General features: G+C 44.5%; 1 protein-coding gene across 1 annotated transcript; it reads left to right on the plus strand.

Moving 5' to 3' along the window:
- The first annotated feature begins 1541 nt into the window (after positions 1-1541).
- LOC120818951 (SH3 and cysteine-rich domain-containing protein 2-like) lies at positions 1542-20696 on the plus strand. Its single transcript, XM_040175874.2, has 11 exons — positions 1542-2001; positions 10111-10477; positions 11329-11423; positions 15009-15093; positions 15198-15310; positions 15395-15458; positions 15993-16048; positions 16205-16293; positions 17062-17113; positions 18538-18675; positions 18858-20696. Exons 1-11 carry the CDS (start codon positions 1915-1917, stop codon positions 18954-18956), a joined length of 1245 nt encoding a protein of 414 aa, XP_040031808.2. The 5' UTR covers positions 1542-1914; the 3' UTR covers positions 18957-20696.
- Positions 20697-21446: the final 750 nt, after the last annotated feature.

The raw sequence follows: 21446 nt of genomic DNA on the forward strand, positions 1-21446 counted from the left end.
TAGAGTCAGAAGGGTGGCAAATGGGGACAGAGAGAGAATGAGTGGATGGAGGGTAGTGTGTTTTGTAACTAGAGCGAAAAAGTTCCCCCGAGCAGTGAATAAAACATGATGCTACAAAATGGACCCCAGCTAGGGCTCCAAAAATGACCGGAGGAAAAAAAGCATTACTGTTACTCTTCTTTTAGCTGTCTTCCATGTGTTTTTCTGTGAAATAATGTTCTTCGGGGTCCAACAGCTTTGAGACGTGGACACATAAGACACCAACCGCAGTAAAGTCACATCCTCGGCAGTTCAGTTTCATAATTGAGCGTTAAAGCCGACACCATAGCTCTGTGTCAGACACACAATTACAGCGAGAAGCCCTTGAGAGGTCCTTATAAGCATTTCCACGCATTCATGATAAAATAACAGAGCTTCATTTGCATAATTACCTGCAACGCAGCATCGTTTCATTGATAGAGAATGGTGGGGGCTTGTCCACCTGCTGAAAGCCATGCAGCCGTGATCGGGACATGGTGCAAAGACCCACTCTGCCTTTGAAAGAACACCTGGATCCACAGAAAGAGAAAGACGTGTTTGCATAGACAGACAGACAGACAGATAGATGGAAGGATTTTTCTCATGAATGAACTGATTGGTTTGACAATATTATGTAAATATTAATGACATCCGGTGCCACAGGCTACATTTTAATGAATATTCACTTATCCAGCGAGGGTTGGGGTTATTATCGTGTACGCCCCTGTGCTCGCGTGAGAAGCAGAACAAATTAATAGTCAGCGCTATTTATTTTCTTCTTAGTGGTTTCTATATTTAGCTCACACTAGTGGAATACAGTACACGCTGTACAACAAATACAATTCGCAGTGCCTCGGTTAAAAAGAACCGTAGTCTGGTGCGTTTAATGGAGGGAGGGGGGGTTGATGAACAGTCACACATGCAGAGGCAGGCAGGCAGGCAGCGGGGAGCTGTCCGTGGTGCTGAATCAGCCACCATTGCCTCGCTGCTGGTGTTCTCTGCAGGCTGTCGCCGGGCCTCTGCACAAATGTGTTGGACGTACACATTGTTAACTTCTGATCCATTTGTCAGCACTAGCACGCAAGCTAAAAAATTGCATGTGTTTTGAGGGTTTGAATTACTGATCTATTTACCGTAGATCTGAATCGTAGTTTTGCCTGTTTTTTTTTGTTGATTTATTTGCTAAGGGGAACTTTATTTCTCAGGTTTATATAGATATGCAGTTAAAAGACCAGCATGGACCTTGAAGGTGTATTTTTAATTGTTGTTTTTTTCTATTTTCTTTGCATATTGCCAACAATAAACCACCCCGGCATTTTTAATTTGATGTCGGTTTGATTAAGATTAAAACGCACATTGTTTCAATTATTCACCGGAAAGTAAGGTGTATCGCAAAAGTTAAATACGTAAAATCCAACATCCAATCCTTTACCGCCTACCTCTCCAAACGTCATCCTCTGCGAGCCAATCGGGACGCGCCCGACAGGTCCCACCTGGCGAGCTCTCAGACGTGTGGACCAATCAGAACGAGCCGGGCCGCTCGTCACGGGGAAAATCAAAGTTGTTGTGGGAGCGCGTGTGTGTTTGCCAGCGAGAGGATCGAGACGGCGAGGAGGAGAAGTGGACGGACCGACCGGCACCAGCCCCATCCCCAAAAAAAAACACCGTAGCAGAAAGAAGAAGCCCCCCCCCCAAACACACACACGCGGGATATCGCATCATCGCGATGAAAGATGACTTGACAGTTGCAAACTGCAGCTCTACCTCGTCGGACCGTGGCGATGTTTAAACCTCTGCGTGCATAGTACCCCCCCCACCCCCCCCCCACCCCCCCCCACCACCGTGGACGTCTCCATCTGGGACTCGCTTGCCGACGGAGCGTTTGCTGAACCCGATATGACGGAGATCAGCGAAAAGGAGAACGAACCACAGAACCTCCACCGTCCGCCACCGGCCACCGTGCCCAGCCCGCCCGAGACCAAGGTACCCGCCGCGCACCTGCGCCGCCGTGCGCGGTGCTTTCTCATTTGATAAAGAAACCGATATTATTATTATTATTATTAATATTTGGAAGTTGAAGCGCGTTCGTCTCGTAAGTTGCTGCTGTTGTCTTTTGATTTTAAGAATAGTTCATTGTTCATTCTGTCCCACGAAGCTAATTCTGTGGCGGTTGCGTAAGAGCCGTAAGCCGCTTGTAATAGCCGCTTTAATTCTTTAATTTGTAACTCACCTGACCTCAGAGAGGTCGCAGAGGGCAGAGATGACTTGACATAAAGGCGCGTCTGTGTAGGCCCGTGTGTGTCTGTGTAACACAAATGCTAAGGTTTCCATTAGTACACCGTGATGAACCCATTAAGCATGTTATGTGGTTGCTTGCTGATGAGCTTAAGACATCCGTAACATTGTGCATGTGTATTAAACATTGTCGATGCAGCGTCATCACTCTAGACTTTCTAGGGGCCTTACATCTTGTCGCATGGGACCAGGTACCTGGATGGCGAAGATCGGGAAGACATTGATGACACTCTCTGTGACCCATGTGTGGTCTTCTGTGCGTTCGCTGCTGGAATATAATCCGCCACCAGACCAGAAGTTAGAGGTGTAAACGGGTTAATTCAGGAGTTCATCTTCAATTGGCGCTCACTACCCCGGATCACATGTGCTGCTCATGTGTGGTCAGGGATGGAAAAGAAAGCCTTCTTGTTTTAATGGATTTGAAATCCTTAATAATAATAATTTAGGACTTTTGGTAAGTAACTCAACGTTACTCCTCTCTTCTCTGTCCATTGCCTACTTGTTTGTGTTGTTTTAGCATTGTTACCTGTTTCTTTTTGCAACTTATTCATGCTGCTTCTTGTTTATGCCCCCTCCCCATGCCGTGACCCCCCCCCCTCCAACCCCTTCTCGCTAAAGAGCTTTCTAATTTCAATGGGGCTGATGTTTTAAAACTAGATACTGCTAGATGTTGAGTGCTCGGGAGTGCGTATTGCCTCACACATTTTCACTTGAATTAGCACAAACCAGGAAGCGTTTTGTCTCCAGGGCACTTTGCATCTTTCTTGGTAAAGTATGAAACCTCTATACATCCTATTTGTAGTGTTTATTACCAAAAAAAAAGAAGATGAGGTGATCTTTCTTGACAAAAAAGTGTGGTTGAGCTTTAAATTGAGACAATAAATGATCACATAATGCCTGGACCTCAATCTCCTGTCGCACATTTTGTTTCTTTAACAAACGAGCGTCAAGAATGACCCTAATTGCAGCTGCAACACAAACAACAAATCCCATTAAGGTTATTATGGCTTTTGTTTGGGCGACCGCGACGTGGCACCCGAAACAAGGCCGGCAGGTCGGGGGCCCCTCACAGAAGAACACAATGCATTGTGGGCGTCGAGCGTGGATTTACGAGCCAATCGGCCAGCAGATGTTTGCCGTGTCTTGCTCTGGTACGGGGGGGGGGGGCTCATAATTCACACAAATGGTGGTCAGCAGTGCGTCTCTGTGTGTGTTTGCAGAAGCGCTCCTCATCCCCCGCCGGCGAAGAGCGAGGAGGAGAAGTAGATCAAACGTGTGCTACAACTGCTGTGGGGGGGGGCTCTTTTCACGGCGGCTCAGCTCGAGGCCGTCTCCGGAGCTTCACTCGTCACTCCCCGTCACTCTCAAATCCCTCTCACCCTCTCCCTCTCTGCGTCTGCTTCCCCCCCCCCACACCCCTCATTGGCGTCCGAGTGGGTCTCTCTTCACCGCTCGTCTCCTCATCAGCTCTCCCTCCCCTCGTCTCTCGCTCTCCATTCCGTCTGCGTCTCCGCGCCGCCCCTCGGCTCTCTCGGGGGGTGTTTATCGCATCGATAAGTGGGCTCGCCGGCGTCCTGGAGTGGCCGAGGATGAATAGTTATTCCACCTACACCTGGCGGCAAGGTGACGGGTATTGTTATTCCTCTCTAATCACCCGGACAGCGCGCCATTCAAGCTATTTGCATTTAACAGTTGCAGCAGTAACACTGGTGGAAACGTTTGTAAAATATATCTTTATCAAGAGACAGAAATGGTTTATTGACGGTGTGTTACACGTATAAGAGGAATCTGGCCTGCCAGACAACTGCATCACTGAGACTTGATTATAATGCACACATTGTGGAAGAGTTGTTTAACATATTTGTTTTGACAAGCTGTCGTCTCATCCAGACGTTTCTTTGTTTTTTACATTCTTCATTCACCAACGAGATTTGACATTTAACCCATTAAAAGGCAACTTGTCCTTTTTGTTAGTATGGATCAAACAAGACACATATCATTATTGTTGTTAATTATTGAGCTTCCGAGTTGATAGGAAGCTGATTTTGTCTTTTCGACTGTCAGTCCAGCTGTTCATGAAATAAACCAGCTGCTGCATCACGTTTCCCTCGCCAACGCGACGGCGATACTGATCTTCTCATCCACCTCTCCTTATGAAAACGAGTGAATATTCCTTTAAACTCTTCGTGAAGTTTGATACCGACACACTGGGATGGTATTGATGATGATGCGTAGCAGCGCTGTGCCCCGGGGGGCCACGGGGGCCCTTCACACAGTCCACCGCCTTCTCAGCCAACACAAAGGCGCTTTTACGATGTGAAATGATGGCAACCGTTTCGCTAACTTTTATGATCAGCCCCGAGCATCAAACTGGGTCAATTAAAGCCAACTGCTGTACACATTTTTGGGGGGTTGATTCCTCTCCTTTAATCCTCTGAAATACTTTTCAGAAATGTGCAAACATGAAAACAGAGCCCATTTCAAATTCTTCTTACTTACAGTTACAGTTATTGAAACGCATCATTAAACGTGCCGCTATAAATTGGATTGTGATACCGTTGTATTTGATTCATTTTGGGCAGCTTTTGACTGTTTCCTTGTCCAAAGGTATCAACACTTCTTTAATGAGCTTTTCCGATGTGCGTCTGTAACATGGTTTCACTGTGTAGATTACATTGCTGGACGAAGCATTTTCTGCCACCTTGTGTTTGTTTCTTCAATATTTTCAGACACTTCATGATGTGCTTGCGTTTCTCCTGCAAGTGTGATTGACTCGCGCCACCGACCTTTGACACCAACTGCGGTCATAAAACAGACGAAGAGAGACGGAGACACAATGAAGAAGAGACAAATAAACAACAAAAAAAGCAAGAAAACACACTGAGAATGGGACAAATGTTCCAAGTCAATCGCGTCCACGCTGTGCTCATTTATCCGATGTTGAGCCAGCACTGTTTGAATTAATGATGAAGTTATTGAATTACTCTCCTTGATCGGGTTATAAAATGCTGCTGATCCAGCAGAATCCCGGGGTAACAGGAAGAAGAACGGCCTCCATCCAGTGCTTTGTTTAGGGCTTTGTTCGTCGGACTTGTTTTTAGAGAAAAACTGCACACACTTAAATACAAGACTTCTTGAATATTTTAGGTTTAATCTTGAAGATCATAAGTGAATGTGCAACCAAATCATTTCAAACACCCCAATCTGTACCGTTCCTCAACCGCTGTGTTTAAATCAAAGAGCCCGTTGCCTAACGCTAACTGCAAAAGCTCCTTGTGCAGTTAAGCCCCTTAAACTGCTGAACGAGGAAATCCGAGCTTCTCTTGGTCGACACTCGGGGAGGCATTTAGGAGCCACACAAAGAGCAGTGAAAGTGACAATGAGAAGAGGATTGGAGGATGATTTTCCCCCCGTTTCATTTTCTTTTTACCTAAACTAGTAGATCAGTAGTATGATCCATCACAGAGACACCTGTGATGCCCCAGGTTCATTTTAGGTTCCCATTCTCGTCCCATCTAATGGCCTACATCTATCTTCCCTAATAAAGTTTATATTTGCATAAGTAATTTGGGGGAAAAAAGCAGTGGATGTCAAAGGAGCCATATGTCTGATTGGATCAACCTACCAAGTGCTTAAAAACTGTTGTGCAAACTTAATGTCATTACATGTCAATGTGATTTTGTAATACTTGACAAAAAATACCAAGGGCTTTTTCTATGCGCGCGCACACACACACACACACACACACACACACACACGTGTAGAGGTCAGTAAAGGAAATGTCTGCGGGGTAAAGAAATGTCAGTAAACGCTCAGTTCTACGCAGTTGTAGGACGTTCTGAATTTATTCCAAACGCCACATTGCAGCATTTTCCTTGAGGCACGAAAAACTTACATTTGCACAAAAGGTCCTTTCGGCAGAAGGGAGATCTACCCAACAGGGTGCAGCTGGAACGATGCCTAATGAGGTCTCCTTCAATCTAAAGCTCAGGTCACTGCAGGAAAAATGTCAAACTTAATCACTTTCCTGTGTATAGAATAATACTTTTTAATATTATAATCAGCTGGGGATTTTTGGCAAAAACACTGCAGCGTGTTATGTGCAAGAGTAGGGAGACACCTGGGAGTCATTTTCTCAAAAGTCAAATAATGGAAATACAAGTACTTAACCCACATTTAAATACTGCCATCTGAACTGTTCAGTAAGGTAGTAATGGACCTAACCGGCATTTACAAACATGTTGGAAAATAATGCACAAATCACTGTTCATGCTACACTAATATTCCAGGAATAAGAGCAATGAATTCTGGATCACACAATGTATTTGATCTATTAATGTTTAATCAGTCAATAGATTGTTACGGCTCTCAAACAATGCACTATACTGCTGTGTGAGGTGCGTGTAAGTCACAATGGCAGCTTTGGCTCTGCTCATGAATGTCACCGGTGTCAGAACAATGCTAAAACGAGCATTCTTATTCAGACCGGGCTTATAAACCTCGTGTAATAAGCGCCGGAGGACATCCGCCCACTGTTTGGCAGCTGAAAATACTGGCAGTCAAGTGACAGGATTGTTATTGTCTTTTCTTCCTTTTTTTTGGGTATTTCTGTAAAGAAAACCTTGGTTACAGTCCAGCAACACACCCTGGACAGTATGATGCCATGCGTCATAGCAGCATTCGTTAGAGATTGATCATGAGACGGAAGACACTGTGTCCAGAAAGTTGAATCCTCTTTGGAGAAGACTGCTGTTAAAATAGTTAAGACTGTTTGTGTTTTTAAGAGTCATTAAACATCAGGATTTGCCCACATGTAGAATTATTACTACAGAGATTTTCCTCTTTATGTTGCTTTTTTCCTCATTCGCCTCACTGCATCATATCTGTGTTGTAAAAATAAACCCGTCTAAAATAGCACGGGAGCCGTATCGTAGTGGCGCCAGGATTTATTTAACGGGCATCTCGTGTGTGCCCACCCTTCTCCCCCTGCTTAATCATTAATATATCCATGCATTCCACACAACAGCCTATTTATAGAAAAGCCATCACCCAAACATCCGTGTGCTCATTTTCAATCGACCGAAGAACGAGCCTGAGACGTCTGCTGCGTCTCCACTGCGCCGCTTGCCTGTCGGAGACGGAGGAAGTGGTGCTTCGGCTTTACAGACTCAAGGGGTGGGGACTTTGAGCTGTGCAAAAAAAAAAATAATTGTTGACGTAGCATTTTTTCAACCCATCCCCTCACTCAATAAGCCGTTTTTTCTTTCTTCAGTTGTACATGTTGTGTTTTTTTCGGCCTCACATTATCTGCCTGCCCCACATGCTTTTTTTCTTTTATTCCTCCTGTGCCTCAAACAGCTGTCTGATGTAGTACGCCAAACTACTTTCACTGTAATGAGCTAATTGCCGTCAGTAGTTTATAGTGCGATGGGTCTGCAGTTCTGTGATCCATAAATAGACTTTGGAGAGACACAAGAGGGCCGTGGAGAAATAAAGAGCATTCATTGGGGCTCTGTTATTTTCCACGGAGGATGTTTATGGACGTAAGGAACCACTGGCACACATTATAACCCAAAGCCACTCATGATATCAGAGTAGCCATGGATGATTGGAGATAAAGAAGGTCGTGCTATGATGCCCTTCAGCTCCCAAATTTGCGTAACTCGACGAGCTACAATGACTATTTTGTTGCGTTTATACGTGTACCGTGCACTTCTAGTAAATTTGAGACACTTTCTCGTGCAACGGGCTGCACCGCGCTTAAAACTATAATATTATGACTATTGAGTCTAGAGGCGCGACAAAGCGTCAGGTTGAACCCTGATGTCATTATCAGATCCCTCTGACAGGTTCTAAGCTCTTTACCACACTGAAGCGTGCAGATACTAGCTTTACCAATCACAACTGTGAACTGTCCCGCAGTGCATGCATGTGAAGCATGTGGACACCTGAAGGGTGGAACATGTTTTTGTGGTTGTTGAACATTTAATTGCAACGCTCCTGCTATCCGGTTCCATTCAGCCACAGAAGCAGCGGTGATGTTGACCACTGGCCCATATGTAGAGATGTTTCATTTTAAAGATCATTAGACTCTTTTTCTTAACTTTTTTCTTTGATGGTGTGAGAAAAAACTTTTATACGACAGCATGCGCGGGATTGTGTTGATGCAGATCCACTTATGAACTTTATAAAACTGCACACTTAAATTCCATTGGGTCAATAACTATGTATTACTCTTTTCAGTGCAGGTTCTTGACTACAACATAGCTGCAATGGAACTTAAACGACCACCGGTCCCATTTTCATGATCAGTCAACGTTAGTAATTCAATGCAAGCTGCAATAAACAAGCTTTTTTCTGTTGTTTTTTGGATAAGTCCTCTTGTGTTTCTTTAATCTTAGTAAAAGCTCAGGTAGGGACATTCAGCTATTGATTATCACTCATGTGTTGGCTCCTCTGTGCCTCAAGGAATACTACTTTCCCCCTGAAACTGGAGCCAATGGCGCTACAAGTCAAAAATTGAATAGAGGGGAACATCCATTACTGAATGGGAATGCAGTCCAGCCAAGAAAAAGGCCACTAAGGAAAGCATGAACTCAGCTCCCTGTAGAAAAACATTTCCGAGAGCCACTCGCTAATGGGTCAACAGAAAGAACTCTTTCATCACTCAATCTAATTGGCATCCGTGAATGTGTAGCTTGAGGAAGTGAATTGGAGCGCGCTCAGTGCCATTGAGTGAGGAGTAGCAGAAACCACATGCCACAAAAAAAATAAATGCATAATTTAATAAAAGGTCTGTGTAACTCTGAAGTGGGAGGCAGGTTTCTGCTCATTAGCCGGTCGCTAGCACAGACAGCTAATGAGCTCCGGGCAAATGGAGGAGGTGCTTTTCAGTCGCGGGGACTTATCGCATCCTCGTCCGCATCCTCCTCCAGGCAATTGCCTTGATGAATGGGTTCCGAGCAGATACTGCCTCCGTATGTTGGATCCCATCGTCCCCGCGATTGTTTGTGACCAACGGTTCCACTGTGTCGTGGATGAACCCGGTGTTTGCCGCGCGCGGCACCACTGACAAGCATCAAGTGCAGAGGTGCACGGCGCTCAATAGAAGCAATCAGACGTGAATCTTAAGGGATATTGACGCGCGTGGATCCGCAAAGGGCGGCAAATTTGCGATCAAAGGGAAGAGGTGAGGAGGCTGAAGATGGATGGCAAGAAGCAGGCCAGATAAAGCAAGGACAGTCAGAGGGGAGAGCTGACGGGCCGTTAGTTAACTTCTCAAACGCGGAACACATTTCCTCAAGATGGAAATTTATTTTTCTGTCTTTTTAAAAGACACTTTGATTTTTCCTGGTTTAAAATTTCACCCCTCGGCGTATATATAATGTCGCCACCCAATGACAGAACGGCCCTCGAGTCGTGATCAATCGGAGCTTCAAGACAAGTATTTGGGATCGGGGAGGTTTTTGGAGGTGAGGCCTGTCACGTTTTGATTAAACGTTGCCTGCCACATCAAAACTACATGCCGTCACTTTTTCCCATCACCTGAGCCCAGCTGACTTCCGAGCAGCGAGAGAGACAGATAGAAGCACAAATACATCTGTGTTTATGTGTGATTGATTTCTTCACAGCGAGTAGCAGATGGATAAAAACAGGTTCTTTCCGACTGTTTTTACTTCTTCAGGCGGATGTACTTTGCTGTAATGTGTAAAGTGAAGCACCAGCTTGTAAGTTCGCACATACTTCACAGTCAAAGCGTTCATGTTGTCTCGTGGTTTTCGTTCTTTGTCTCCCCAGTTGCAGCGGCTGAAGCGCTCACTGTCCTTCAAGTCAGTCATGCGCAGCAAGAGCGTGGACAACTTCTTCCAGCGAGCCAACGGCGAATCCCGCCCTCCCCCCGCCCTCATCGCCTCACCTCCGCCGCCGCAGTCTCCCCCGCCCGTCTCCGAGTCCCCCCTGGCCTACGAGCGCTCCCCGTCGCATTCGCCGTCGACCAGCCCCGACCCCTCGTTGACCTCGCGCTCGCCTGCGGCAAGTCCCTCGAAGTTGATGAGTTCCAAAGCGCAGCCCAAGTCCCGGTCGCAGCCGGCGAAGACGCACTGTTTCCAGGAGCACGTCTTCCGTCGGCCCGCCAACTGCCAGCGGTGCAAGCACATGATCCAAGGTAGATCCGGGGGAAGGTGTGGGGGGGGGGGGGGGGTTACCTGTGTTCAGAGAGGGGAAGCTCTTAAGAAAAGGAGCTGGTGGGTGAATTTGGTGAATAAATACGGGTAAGCGTTTTCCACTTTTATTGTGCTTCTCCCCGATGCAAAAAGATTAGTTACAAATAGGCTTGGGGGAACAATGGCTTTAAAGGGAGCGGCTGATTATTAAGCTTGACCTCTGGGAATATGTTAACTTCTTTTTCAAGTTTTTGGGGGTTTTTCAAACCATTACTGATTGTTGCTTTGGGTCTATGACTTTTTCTTTGGCATAAAATTGTCCCGACGGAAATTATTTAAAGCAAGTTCTGTGGGCCAATCGTGTTTACGTGCCTCCTCGAGGAGTTGTATCTCCTTTTCAGTTCCCCGAAGAGAACCCACGCAGGGGGAGAACATGCAAACTCCACTCAGAAAGGACCCGGCCCGCGTGGGTCGACATGTGAGGCAAAAATCTGGTGTTTTGCTCTAAAATAAACTTCCAAAGTTACAAAGCATCTCTGGAGAGTCTCTTTAATTGTTTGAAGCACCTACAATTACAGTTCCTTTACAACATAAAAGCGGGATAACAGTCACAAAGCTAGAATATGTGGCTTGTGAAAAGCATTCGTGAAAAACTGGCAGAAAATGCAGAATTTCACTCAGTAATTATACAAAAGACAGAACTCAGACGACGCTGAGTGGCCACAAATACTTAACGTTATTGCTTCCCACCTGCATTGCCGGGGTCTTTTAACCTGTTGCTGATTACAGAAACATTGACAGCTGTCTTTAGTCCACCAGCATGTGTTTGGAGTGAATTGTCTCGTCTCTCCAGGGAACTCCAAGCAGGGACTGCGTTGCAAAGCCTGTAAGCTGCCGGCGCACCTGTGGTGCTCGTCGGAGCTCTCCCAGCAGCCCTGCAACGGCAAGGTGAGCAGACCTCAGACCGACTTTTCATCAAGTGTCACTACCGTGCAACTATGCACCTCTGAGGGGCCAATCGTTACACTTCTGCTGCTCTGCTGAAACGGGTTTGGCAGCGATGGGACACGCAGAGATGTGAACCTTTTGAGACCGCAGGGAACTATGTGTAACATATTGCTTTATATTGTTATTAGTCTCACGCAGTCATCGTAATGATTGTCCTCAAATGCTTTGTATTACAGTTTTACAATAGTTTGTCTCATTCTCCTGACGCCTGCCCTTATTCTTAATCAGTAAAAACGCCCTTTGTGCATTTAATAAATGGTATTAAATGCCATGTTCTCTTGTTGGTACAGTTATCTCCCAGTAGCCAGGCTCACCACGGCGCAAAAACACTTCTTAACATAGTTAATTACATCTTTATGTTTTGCGCGGCAAGTGCACGGGTTCACCGCAGGCAAGAGAGCAACCCAGAATGCATCGTGTCAGCGGAATTAGCCGGCGTCTGGACGCCGTAATTGTCTGTTGGCACGGCCTTTATTCCTGGTAATACGCTTAGCCCCAAAGCCCCCACCTCGTGGGAAGAGGATGAAGCCAACCAGCAGAGAAAGAAATGTAGAGGTTATAAATGGAATGTGTGTTTCAAAGGTAGATTACCGATCTGTTAGATGTGTGGGAGGGCAGCAGCACACTACAAATAGCACAGGGCGATGACGCCGATTGGGTTTTGGTGACCGGGTCCGATCTTTTTCTGCGCTTGTCCTTCTTCCCGCATGAGCTGCTCTTCTCACATGACGCCGTCCAATCCTCCCCCCCCCTCTCTCTCTCTATCTCTCTCTCTCTCTCTCTCTCTCTCTCTCTTGTCCGGGTGCTACATTTCCTTCCTCTCCTCCTCAACTCTGTTGGTAAATCAATATCTCCCGGTACCAGCTGGTCTGGCTAATTCAGCGTGAAACTCAGTGTGTGTGGGAACGCACACAATCCCTCAGGGAATCTGACACGGCAGGCTTTCGCCCGAAGCCTTCGGCAGTGTGTTTTTTCCATCCCTGCACACTCATCAGAGCGAGGATCGGGCATTTTACTGACACGGGACGGCGGTCCACTGACTCTCAGCAAAATTGTGTCATCCAAAGCATCCGAATGCTCAAATCGTATCGTATTTGAAGTCTTGTAATTGCTCAAGAGCTTTCACTGGTTAACCCTCGCGGTGCGGATTTGAATGAAATGGACACTTAACAGTGGCATGTGTAGTTTTGTGTAGTTTTTTCACAGTAGAAATGCAGTCTGGCTGGAAGCCAGGCGGAGCGGTGATGGAGTTGCTGCAGGGAGGAGAGAGTTCATTAAAGAGCAGAAGGAGAAGCCAACTCAGCGTGACGAAACATGAATACATTAAATCAGTGCAAATACTAAATGAAGTCATTCGCAGATCCTACTCAATACTTATACTTACTTACTTATACTTACTTCATTTCAACCGGAGCACTTGCAATATGTTAAAAATGTTAAAATGTTAAAAAATGTTAAAAATCTAAACTTATTTTCTTAAAACAAAGATCTCAACACAGAATTCTTCTTATAACTTGAAAATGCATGATGCAGAGATGCATAACTAGTAAGTAACTAATAATACGCCCAAATAATATATCAGATGGTATTAAAACTCTACTAATGGTACCATGTTACATAATGTGTATCTTCAGTTTTGATGACTTATAACCAGTAATTTTACTTTTAATATTTGCACAGTGAGGCTTTATTGCTTTAACTTAGTAGTCCTAACTTTTTGTTATAAACAATAAAAGTGCAACATTAAGCAGGTACAACTGGCACAAGATACACTAAAGAGTGAATTAGTGTAATTTCGAGTGAAAAAATACTTCCTTGGCTCTGGCTCGCTCTCAACCCATTTTCTGAGTGCACCCATACAGTATATGACCTTTGATTGCTTTAAAAACTCTCCAGAATGAAGCTTTTGAAAATGGCTTTGGAATCCTGACAACATTCTGCTAATCAATGGTAATTAAACTTGTAGATCCCTACGCTTTTGATTAAAGAAATAAGCCTGCCGAGCACTGCACAAAATAATTGGCTTTCGACTCGCATCAATCACCCTAAGTTCTTCTCCAGAGTCCAATCTGACCAATGAGTGTGATTTCTGCTGGTCTGCTCTCTTAAACTGACAAACAAAAAAACAAATATACTTTTTCCATCTCAGTCTGTTCGCTAAAGCTGCAATGATCGGTTGACTGACCAAAATTAACAATTCTTTTTATTATTACTTTATATTATTTGATTGTAATTTTTGCCATTCTTAACTTCAGCCACTCGTGAATTTAATGCATGTATATATGAATTTTTTCAATCAATTCAAGAAATTGAGAAAGTAATCTGCAAAACAGCCGATTCAATGAATCAATGAATCATTTTGATTCAATAAAGGTAATTCAACCTCTGAATGTACCACAGGGCACAGGGCAGAGAAATAATCCAAAGATTGATGACGTTTTTCTCACTGATGACGCTTTTATCAGCAGGTTTCACTCACTGTAAAAGTGCAGAAAATGGATAGGGAGATTGGATAAAGCGAAGGTACTATCTTTATAAGTTTCTATTTTGAGAACGCTGAACGGATTCATCACAGGCTGTGTCAAAAACAGCACTTTGTAATTGTATCTCTGAGACTGCTGAGTCACTGTAGCTTCTCACATTTTTCTTTCTAAAGAAAGAAACACAATCAGATATCAAAGTATTCAATTTGACAAAGAGAGACCGACCACGTGGATGAATAGGCTCGAGAGCAGATAGGAAAAAGGTTTAGTCATACTCCATTACGCATGCAATCGTGTTGGGGCTCATTTTGCAGAAGCTCCCCGTTAGAATTAATGGTTGGTATATTATTGTCACCATCAGTGTTAAGTGATGCAGTCATATAGATCGTGTGATCCGGCCTAAAGGTGACAGGATTAAAATCATTTTAAAGGTTTTTATTTTTGGATTGTTAGTCATATCTACTTCACATCTACTTGCAATTGCCACTTTCCTGCATCAGTTATTTTACAACTGTTTTAGGTGTAAAGCCATAGTAAATGACTGATATCCACTCCAGTAACTGTACGTCAACGTACTGCTTCTTCAAATTAAGTGTACTATGATTTAATCTAGTTTAATCAGGTATCCGTTTTCACTGGAAAGAAAAGGGCATGAGAAGCTGTCAGATGATTTAAAGTGAGTATAGCAGAATCTCTTTGAGATATCGTGAAGTGCAGGTCGAAAAATACATGAAATATAAATGAATGCGTAAAGTACCTGAAATGCGGAACTTAATTAAACTTGGTTGCATTCCACCTCTGTGTGTTATGATGTTTTTTTTTATGTTGCAGATCTTTCATTTCAATCGTAACAACCAGCAAGATGTTCCCTCTCAATCCATCAGCACATTTCAGTTGGTACATTTCCATCTCACGTGCCGTGGGCGCGCTTCTCTCAGACAAAACCGCCCTTTGTCTTTTCCCTTTTCTTTGTTCTGCATCAAGTAACGTCTCTCCTTCCTTCCTTCCTTCCTTCCTTCCTTCCTTCCACCGTCCCTCTCAGACCGGAGCCTTCAAGAGGAACTTCAGCTCCCCGCTGTTGACCAGCGACGCGCTGGGCGTGGTCGTCGAGGCTCCCGCCTCCCAAGGTGAGCGACGGAAACGCCGGGCCGCCTGTGCGAGTCGGCGTGGCGTATCCGACGTATGTTAAACCGCACGAGTGTTTGCTCCGTGTTCCCCCCCGATGCTGCAGAGGCGGACAATGGCACCGTCGACCCCGTGTACGAGGCGCTGCGCTACGGGACGTCGCTGGCTCACATGAGCCGCTCCAGCTTCAGCAGTATCTCAGAGTCGCCCTGTCACGAGGTATGAAGACACACACAAAGCGGTCATCAATCACGGCAAGAATATTGCTCACGTCGCTGGCCGCTAACTCTTCATTTATGACAGGCGGAAAAACTGCAAGACAAACTGGAAAACCAGCCGATAGCTGAAGAGGAACACATCCCGGGAAGTAAGTAGTGTCGTTTTCATCCGATGATTGGTTGGTCTTTCAGCTTGTGATATAAATCCTGGAAAGACCTGGAAGGGACAGTTTAACAGTGTGGGACACTTTAGAGGTTGATTTTGTTACCTCAGCACCGAGCCACGCAGGATGGATTTTTTATTTTCCGTGCTGAGAAGAAACAATCTAGCAGTGTACATTGTAAATCGTCTAAAATATTCTGCTTGAGAAACACAATACGCTAGAGAGGTTGCGTGTTTGTTTGCGTGTTTATTTTGTACGCATTATTCCAGCCTGTGTCTTAAGTCCCAGGAGAAGGAATCGTCTCTGTTCACACTGCTGTCACGTTACAATAAATGACGTTGACTTGTTCCTTTGTTCTGTTTGCTGCAAAGAGAACTAGACCTCCGTGTGTTTCCCTCCCTTCTTTCCCCCTTCGCCTCCTGCACTCTTTCCCATTTCCTCTGCTTTTACGATCCTTCTTCCTTTCACGCGTACTATCTCTCCGTCCCCCTTTTCCTTTTCCCTCTCTGCCCTCTCCAGTGCTCACCCCTCCGGAAAGCGAAAAGGCTGATTCAGAAGACCGAGTCAGCCTGAAGGTTTGTGGTCGGCGCTCCTCTGTACTTGCAGACTTTGTGTTTTTCTTGGTGAACGTGCCGTCTGTCGTCCGCCTTTAAACTCTATCCTGTCCACTCAGATGGAGATAACAATCTTCTCTCTGTCTGTTTCTTTTGATACTCCCTTTTTTCCATCAGACTCCTAAGAAAGTAGAGGTCCACTCCATCCACACATATGTGGCTCTCTACAAGTTCCTGCCTCAGGAGAAGAATGACTTGGAACTACAGTCAGTCCATTTTTTTTTTTTTTGCATACTGTACTGATTGAGTACATGAGAAAAAAAAAATCTAATGAAAGAGGAGGAAGTGTGTACCTGGCATTAATGTACTGACATTCACACACCATCTGCCTTCCCTGCAGGGGTGTTGTATGGGGGTTGCAGGGTTTTGATTGGGAGGGAGGGAGGAGTGTGCTGGGTGGCCGGGAAGGAGAAGCCACTGCGTTGAGTGTGTGACATGAAAAAAAAGTATGTATGTTAGTAGGTGCAGGAAACTGCTGAGTGTGGAATGACACCCACCACTAATCTGCAGGGTGCGTCTGTGCACAAAGTGTTTTGTCACGTGCAAAGAATAGTTTCCTCTGTAACAAAACCAATGTCATGGAGGAATTTGCAGTAATACACATCAAATATGGGAAAATAGTCGGACTTGGTATCAGTGTTGAGTAACCTAATCTTGTAGTTTATATACACGACTCAGATGGAAACAAATAACTTGCTATAAAACTGTGGAAATGCTACTCATGGCTGTAATATTTTAGCTATGTATCGTGCCTGTTCACAAGCTAGAGGCAGCCGCCGGTCAGTTTAGCTTAGCATCAAAGAATGTAAGAAGGGGGGAAATAGTTAGCCTGGCTGCGGCACAAAACCTTTTTTGTACAGGTAAAATAAACAGGTAAATGAAAGTTACAAACTCAGCAAGATCAAGTCTATTTTTCACAAATGCAGTGGCAGCATCTTGGCATCAAGCCCTTTGTTTAACTGTTTTTACTCCAGGCCTGGAGACCGAGTTCAAGTCACCGATGACTCCAATGAGGACTGGTGGAAGGTGAGTTCTGGGAAAAAATTATATTTCAATTTCAAATGCACTGTAGTTGAAAAGATATCATCACTCCGAATATCTGCATAACCTTTGAATAGATGTAACACACATAGACTAGATCTAAGCTGAGTTGCAGTCGGTGTTTATTGAGGCATCTGAAGATCCTAACCTTCACCTGAAGGACGGACCGGTCAGTCACCGGGGAATATCCGGACGTCCACTTTAGTAAATAAATAAATAATAAGCCGAGGAACCATATTTCTACCGGTAATATTACCGATGTAAAAAGTCTGGCGACCGGTCCAGGGCGTTACCCTGCCTCGCCCAATGTCAGCTTTCAAAGTCAACGTAGATGGATGAACTTAATTGTAGTACTAGGAGTCATTTCTACCCACCGCAGACCCATTACATTACAGGCGACTGATACTTAAACCCGTTATTAATGTAAACATGCCTCTGCTAAATGTTGAAGATCCAACATCAGGAGACAAGCAAAATACCAGAGGCTTTGTGAGTGTCTGCAGAGAATAGAGGGGGATTACAGAGGCTTTCTGGTCTGCTACTGAGGTGGCTAATTAGATTTTATATATATCCATCCATCCATCCATTGTCAAACCGCTTATCCTGCACGCAGGGTCGCGGGGGGGCTGGAGTCCATCCCAGCCAACTTCGGGCGATAGACAGGGTACATCCTGGATTGGTCGCCAGCCAATCGCAGGGCTACACAGAGACATACAACCATTCACACAACTACGGGCAATTTAAAGTCCCCAATTGACCTGATACCCAGAGCATGTCTTTGGACTGTGGGAGGAAGCCGGAGAACCCGGAGAGAACCCACGCAGACACGGGGAGAACATGCAGACTCCACACAGAAAGGCCACTGGGCGGAATCGAACCCAGGACCTTCTTGCTGTGAGGCGACAGTGCTAACCACCACGCCACCGTGTTTTATATATATATATATATATATATGTATATATATATATATATATATATATCTAATTAGCCACCTCAGTAGCAGATAATCTTACTGTATATATATATATGTATATCTTCGTCAGCTAATTGTAATGGTTGATTTAAATTCCAAATCAGTTACTTTGATGAATATGTGATGCGTGTTTTGGTAGCCGGCCAAGTAAACAGGAATAAAAACACAAAGAATCTAATTTAATTTAATCTGACGACTGTCAAGAGGCGCAGTGGAAGCTGCCTGTGTTTGAGGCGTGAACAGGGAGACGACTCTTCTTCAGCAAGGTGGCCGATCGTGGCTCATTAGAAGAGTAGTCGGGATCATGCTACTTCAGGGCCTCTTTTCTTTTTTCCATTTCAGCTGAAACTCAAGAGAGAATATCTATTTATAACCGTGTGTGTGTGTGTGTGTGTGTGTGTGTGTGTGTGTGTGCACGTCTGGCTGTGTTTACCAGGGGAAAAGCAGAGACAGGGCGGGTTTGTTCCCGGCCAACTTTGTGCAGCGCGTCCGCCCCGGTGAGCGCGTGTGGAAGGTCAGCGATGGTTTCCACGGCAACCGAGACAAAGGCCAGATGACTGTGAAAGAGGCCCAGGTGACCACGCACACCATTCCCCCCCCCGCACCCACACACACACACACACACACACACACATTGGGTGCATTTTCAGACGTTAATCCATGCAGAAAACTGCCAATAGAACAGAGGACAGCGCGATGCGGCTCACGTTACTGAATATCGCTCCTCCTCCATGCCCCCCCCCTCATCCTCTGTAGATCTGCGTGGGGAAGAATGAGGAGATTGACGGTTTCCTCCGGCTGAGCAGCGGGAAGAAGAGAGGCTTGGTCCCTGTGAAGAATCTGCTGGAAATATGATAGCGGCGTCCTTCTCCTTGACCCCGAAGAAGAACCTCACCATGAAGAGGGTGCACTCAGGAGTGTGTACCCGACACCTCACTGACCGCCAACCCCCCAGCCCCCCCTCCACCGACCCCTCCAAAAAGAGGCCACAAATGAGCTTTTTTCCCCCGCAGAAGCTTTTAAGACTTAAAGGAGGGTGGCGGCTCCCTCACAGCTACTTCTCTGTTGTAGCACAACTTTACCTTGCGTGGGTCTTTTTTTTTTTTTTTGATCACACTCACAACAGAAATGTAGCATCACGCCGAAGAGGATAGTTTGCAGGATGACGGCCTCCCTCTCTCGCCATTTCGCCTCTCTGCGAATAATGAGAGAAGACTACCTTACTTTGAGCGGGCCGCGTCCGAGGCTTGTGAGAGCGAACTCGCTCATTTCACTGTTTGCGTTGAGAGACCCGAGAGGTTTGTGAAAGAATGTAGCCGTCTATTGTAGTGGCTTGTGTCTCACACTTTAAGAGATGTGGTTTGGTAGATGTAGATGGGCGGGGGGGTGTATGTTACGCCGATCTTATTTTGTGTGTGCAGAGTGCAGCTCACATTGTGTACACATCTGCCTTTGTCGTATGAGTTTATGAGTTGCATTTGTGTTACTTCTGCTCCGACTAGAACACGATTCAGGTACTTACACTGTGTGTATGGAAAGATTAAAACAAATTGTCTTCTATGCTACACAACACACACACTGGGATTTTCTATGTTTCAAACTGCTCTCCAGTGATTAGATTATCGTACACGTTTTGCTCTTCATCTTTTCCAAAGGTGCCCTTCAATGACACTTAACCCACACGCACACATTTGGCAGCTCACGTCCCATGAGACTCTAAAATCCACCCCTGGAATCTGCTTGTTGTCATTATGTTGTTTATCTCTCTCTCTCTCTCTCTCTCTATCTCTTTAAGTTCTGTGATAAATCCGTCATATTACTTTTTTGCACTACAAATTGAGGATGGTGTGATTTTCTGACTTTCTGATGCTTTTGTTGCACGGAATAGCAGAGCAATGAAACGGATGTCTAAAGTTCGCCAAATTCTTTCTGAATGACTTGTAGTTCTTGCAGCACATCTGATTTCTTTTATGAGGGACTGTTATTGTTTTTGTTATTTTAAGTCTAAAGGGCAAAATCAACGCACGCCATGTGATGTATCGCTCATTATAAATCATAAGGCAACGACAAGTTGCAGCAATAACTGTAAATAAAGGTATGACAGTATTTGTAAATAGCCTTATATAGGCTCTGAATAGCTCTCTGTCCAAGAGGTTTGCAGCTATCTGAGCCAACTAAGGGCATTAATCTCAGTTATAAATTACAGGAGATCATTATTTATTGTTCCACTTTCCAATGTATGCATCTCTTTGCTCAATTACCATTCAGCCGTGTCAGCACAACTCTTCTCCAATACTATGCACAACAGTTCTAGTCACTCACTTTATTTTGTACTCGGCTTATTTCTTGTGGAGCCACAAACGTGTCTGTATATACATTTTGCTTTTGCAACAATTTGAATTAGGGAATCCATCCTTTACAAAGTGCTAATCCTAAACATTACCTTCACTGGCTAGAACCAATATTGGCTCAGGATCAGTATTTAACAGGTGAGTTCCCTTTCTCACCTTAATGCACACTACCAGGCTAGTTCTTTGCATGGCTAGCTGCCCTTTGATCGTCACAGCGCTAAATAAAGTCAGACAAACTGTCAAACCGTGTGCTCCTTTAATTGAGAAAGACTTCATGCTTTGTTTTCTTTGTCTTGCTCTGTCAAACTGTATTATTTGCCTCATAAATATTGGAATTACTGTTCAGCCAATGATGGTAGGATTATTCAGATAATGTAATGTACTCAAGTAAACAAGCAAGACCACACCATAAAAATACTGCTTTACAACTAAAAATTCAACCCTGCATTCAAAGGTTTTCTGAAGATACTGAAGTGGTGTTAAAAATTAACTTAAAAGTAAAGTAAGCATTTCTACTGGACCTTTTCATTGTTATATAATTATCAATATTGTTATTGCATTGACTTTCTCATATACTGTTAGTTATATACAATGCATCATCTTTTGTAAAGGGGGATAAACGCAAAAAATATTTTTCATAATGATACATTTTGAAAGTTTGGGTTATTTAATTTTTTCTTTGTCCACATGTTATTCATAAAAAACGTTGAATAGAAATGGCTGGCAGTATTTTATGATAGAAATTCAGATATTCAAGTAACCTTTCATGAATACATTGTTTTTCAACTCTAAACTGTCAACCCATTGCGAATGTTGATACTAAATAAACATAAAGTGAAGTGAAGTGAGAATGCAAATGTTTAGCAGGTATCGTTTACGATGTTCACAATCTTTGTTTGGCATGCTAGCATGCTAACATTTGCTAATAAGCGTTAATAAGCGTGTCATACATGTGAATTTAGTCTTTAGTATTGGGCAAAATATTTTCCTGCTG

Source organism: Gasterosteus aculeatus, chromosome 5, assembly GCF_964276395.1.
Source record: "Gasterosteus aculeatus chromosome 5, fGasAcu3.hap1.1, whole genome shotgun sequence".
NCBI lineage: Eukaryota > Metazoa > Chordata > Actinopteri > Perciformes > Gasterosteidae > Gasterosteus > Gasterosteus aculeatus.

Excerpts from the sequence above, each read along its gene's own strand:
- LOC120818951 (XM_040175874.2), top strand. The coding sequence starts at position 1,915 with ATGACGGAGATCAGCGAAAAGGAGAACGAACCACAGAACCTCCACCGT. Across the intron at positions 2,002-10,110 it reads CCAGCCCGCCCGAGACCAAG|TTGCAGCGGCTGAAGCGCTC; the intron begins GTACCCGCCGCG and ends TTGTCTCCCCAG. Across the intron at positions 10,478-11,328 it reads GTGCAAGCACATGATCCAAG|GGAACTCCAAGCAGGGACTG; the intron begins GTAGATCCGGGG and ends TCGTCTCTCCAG.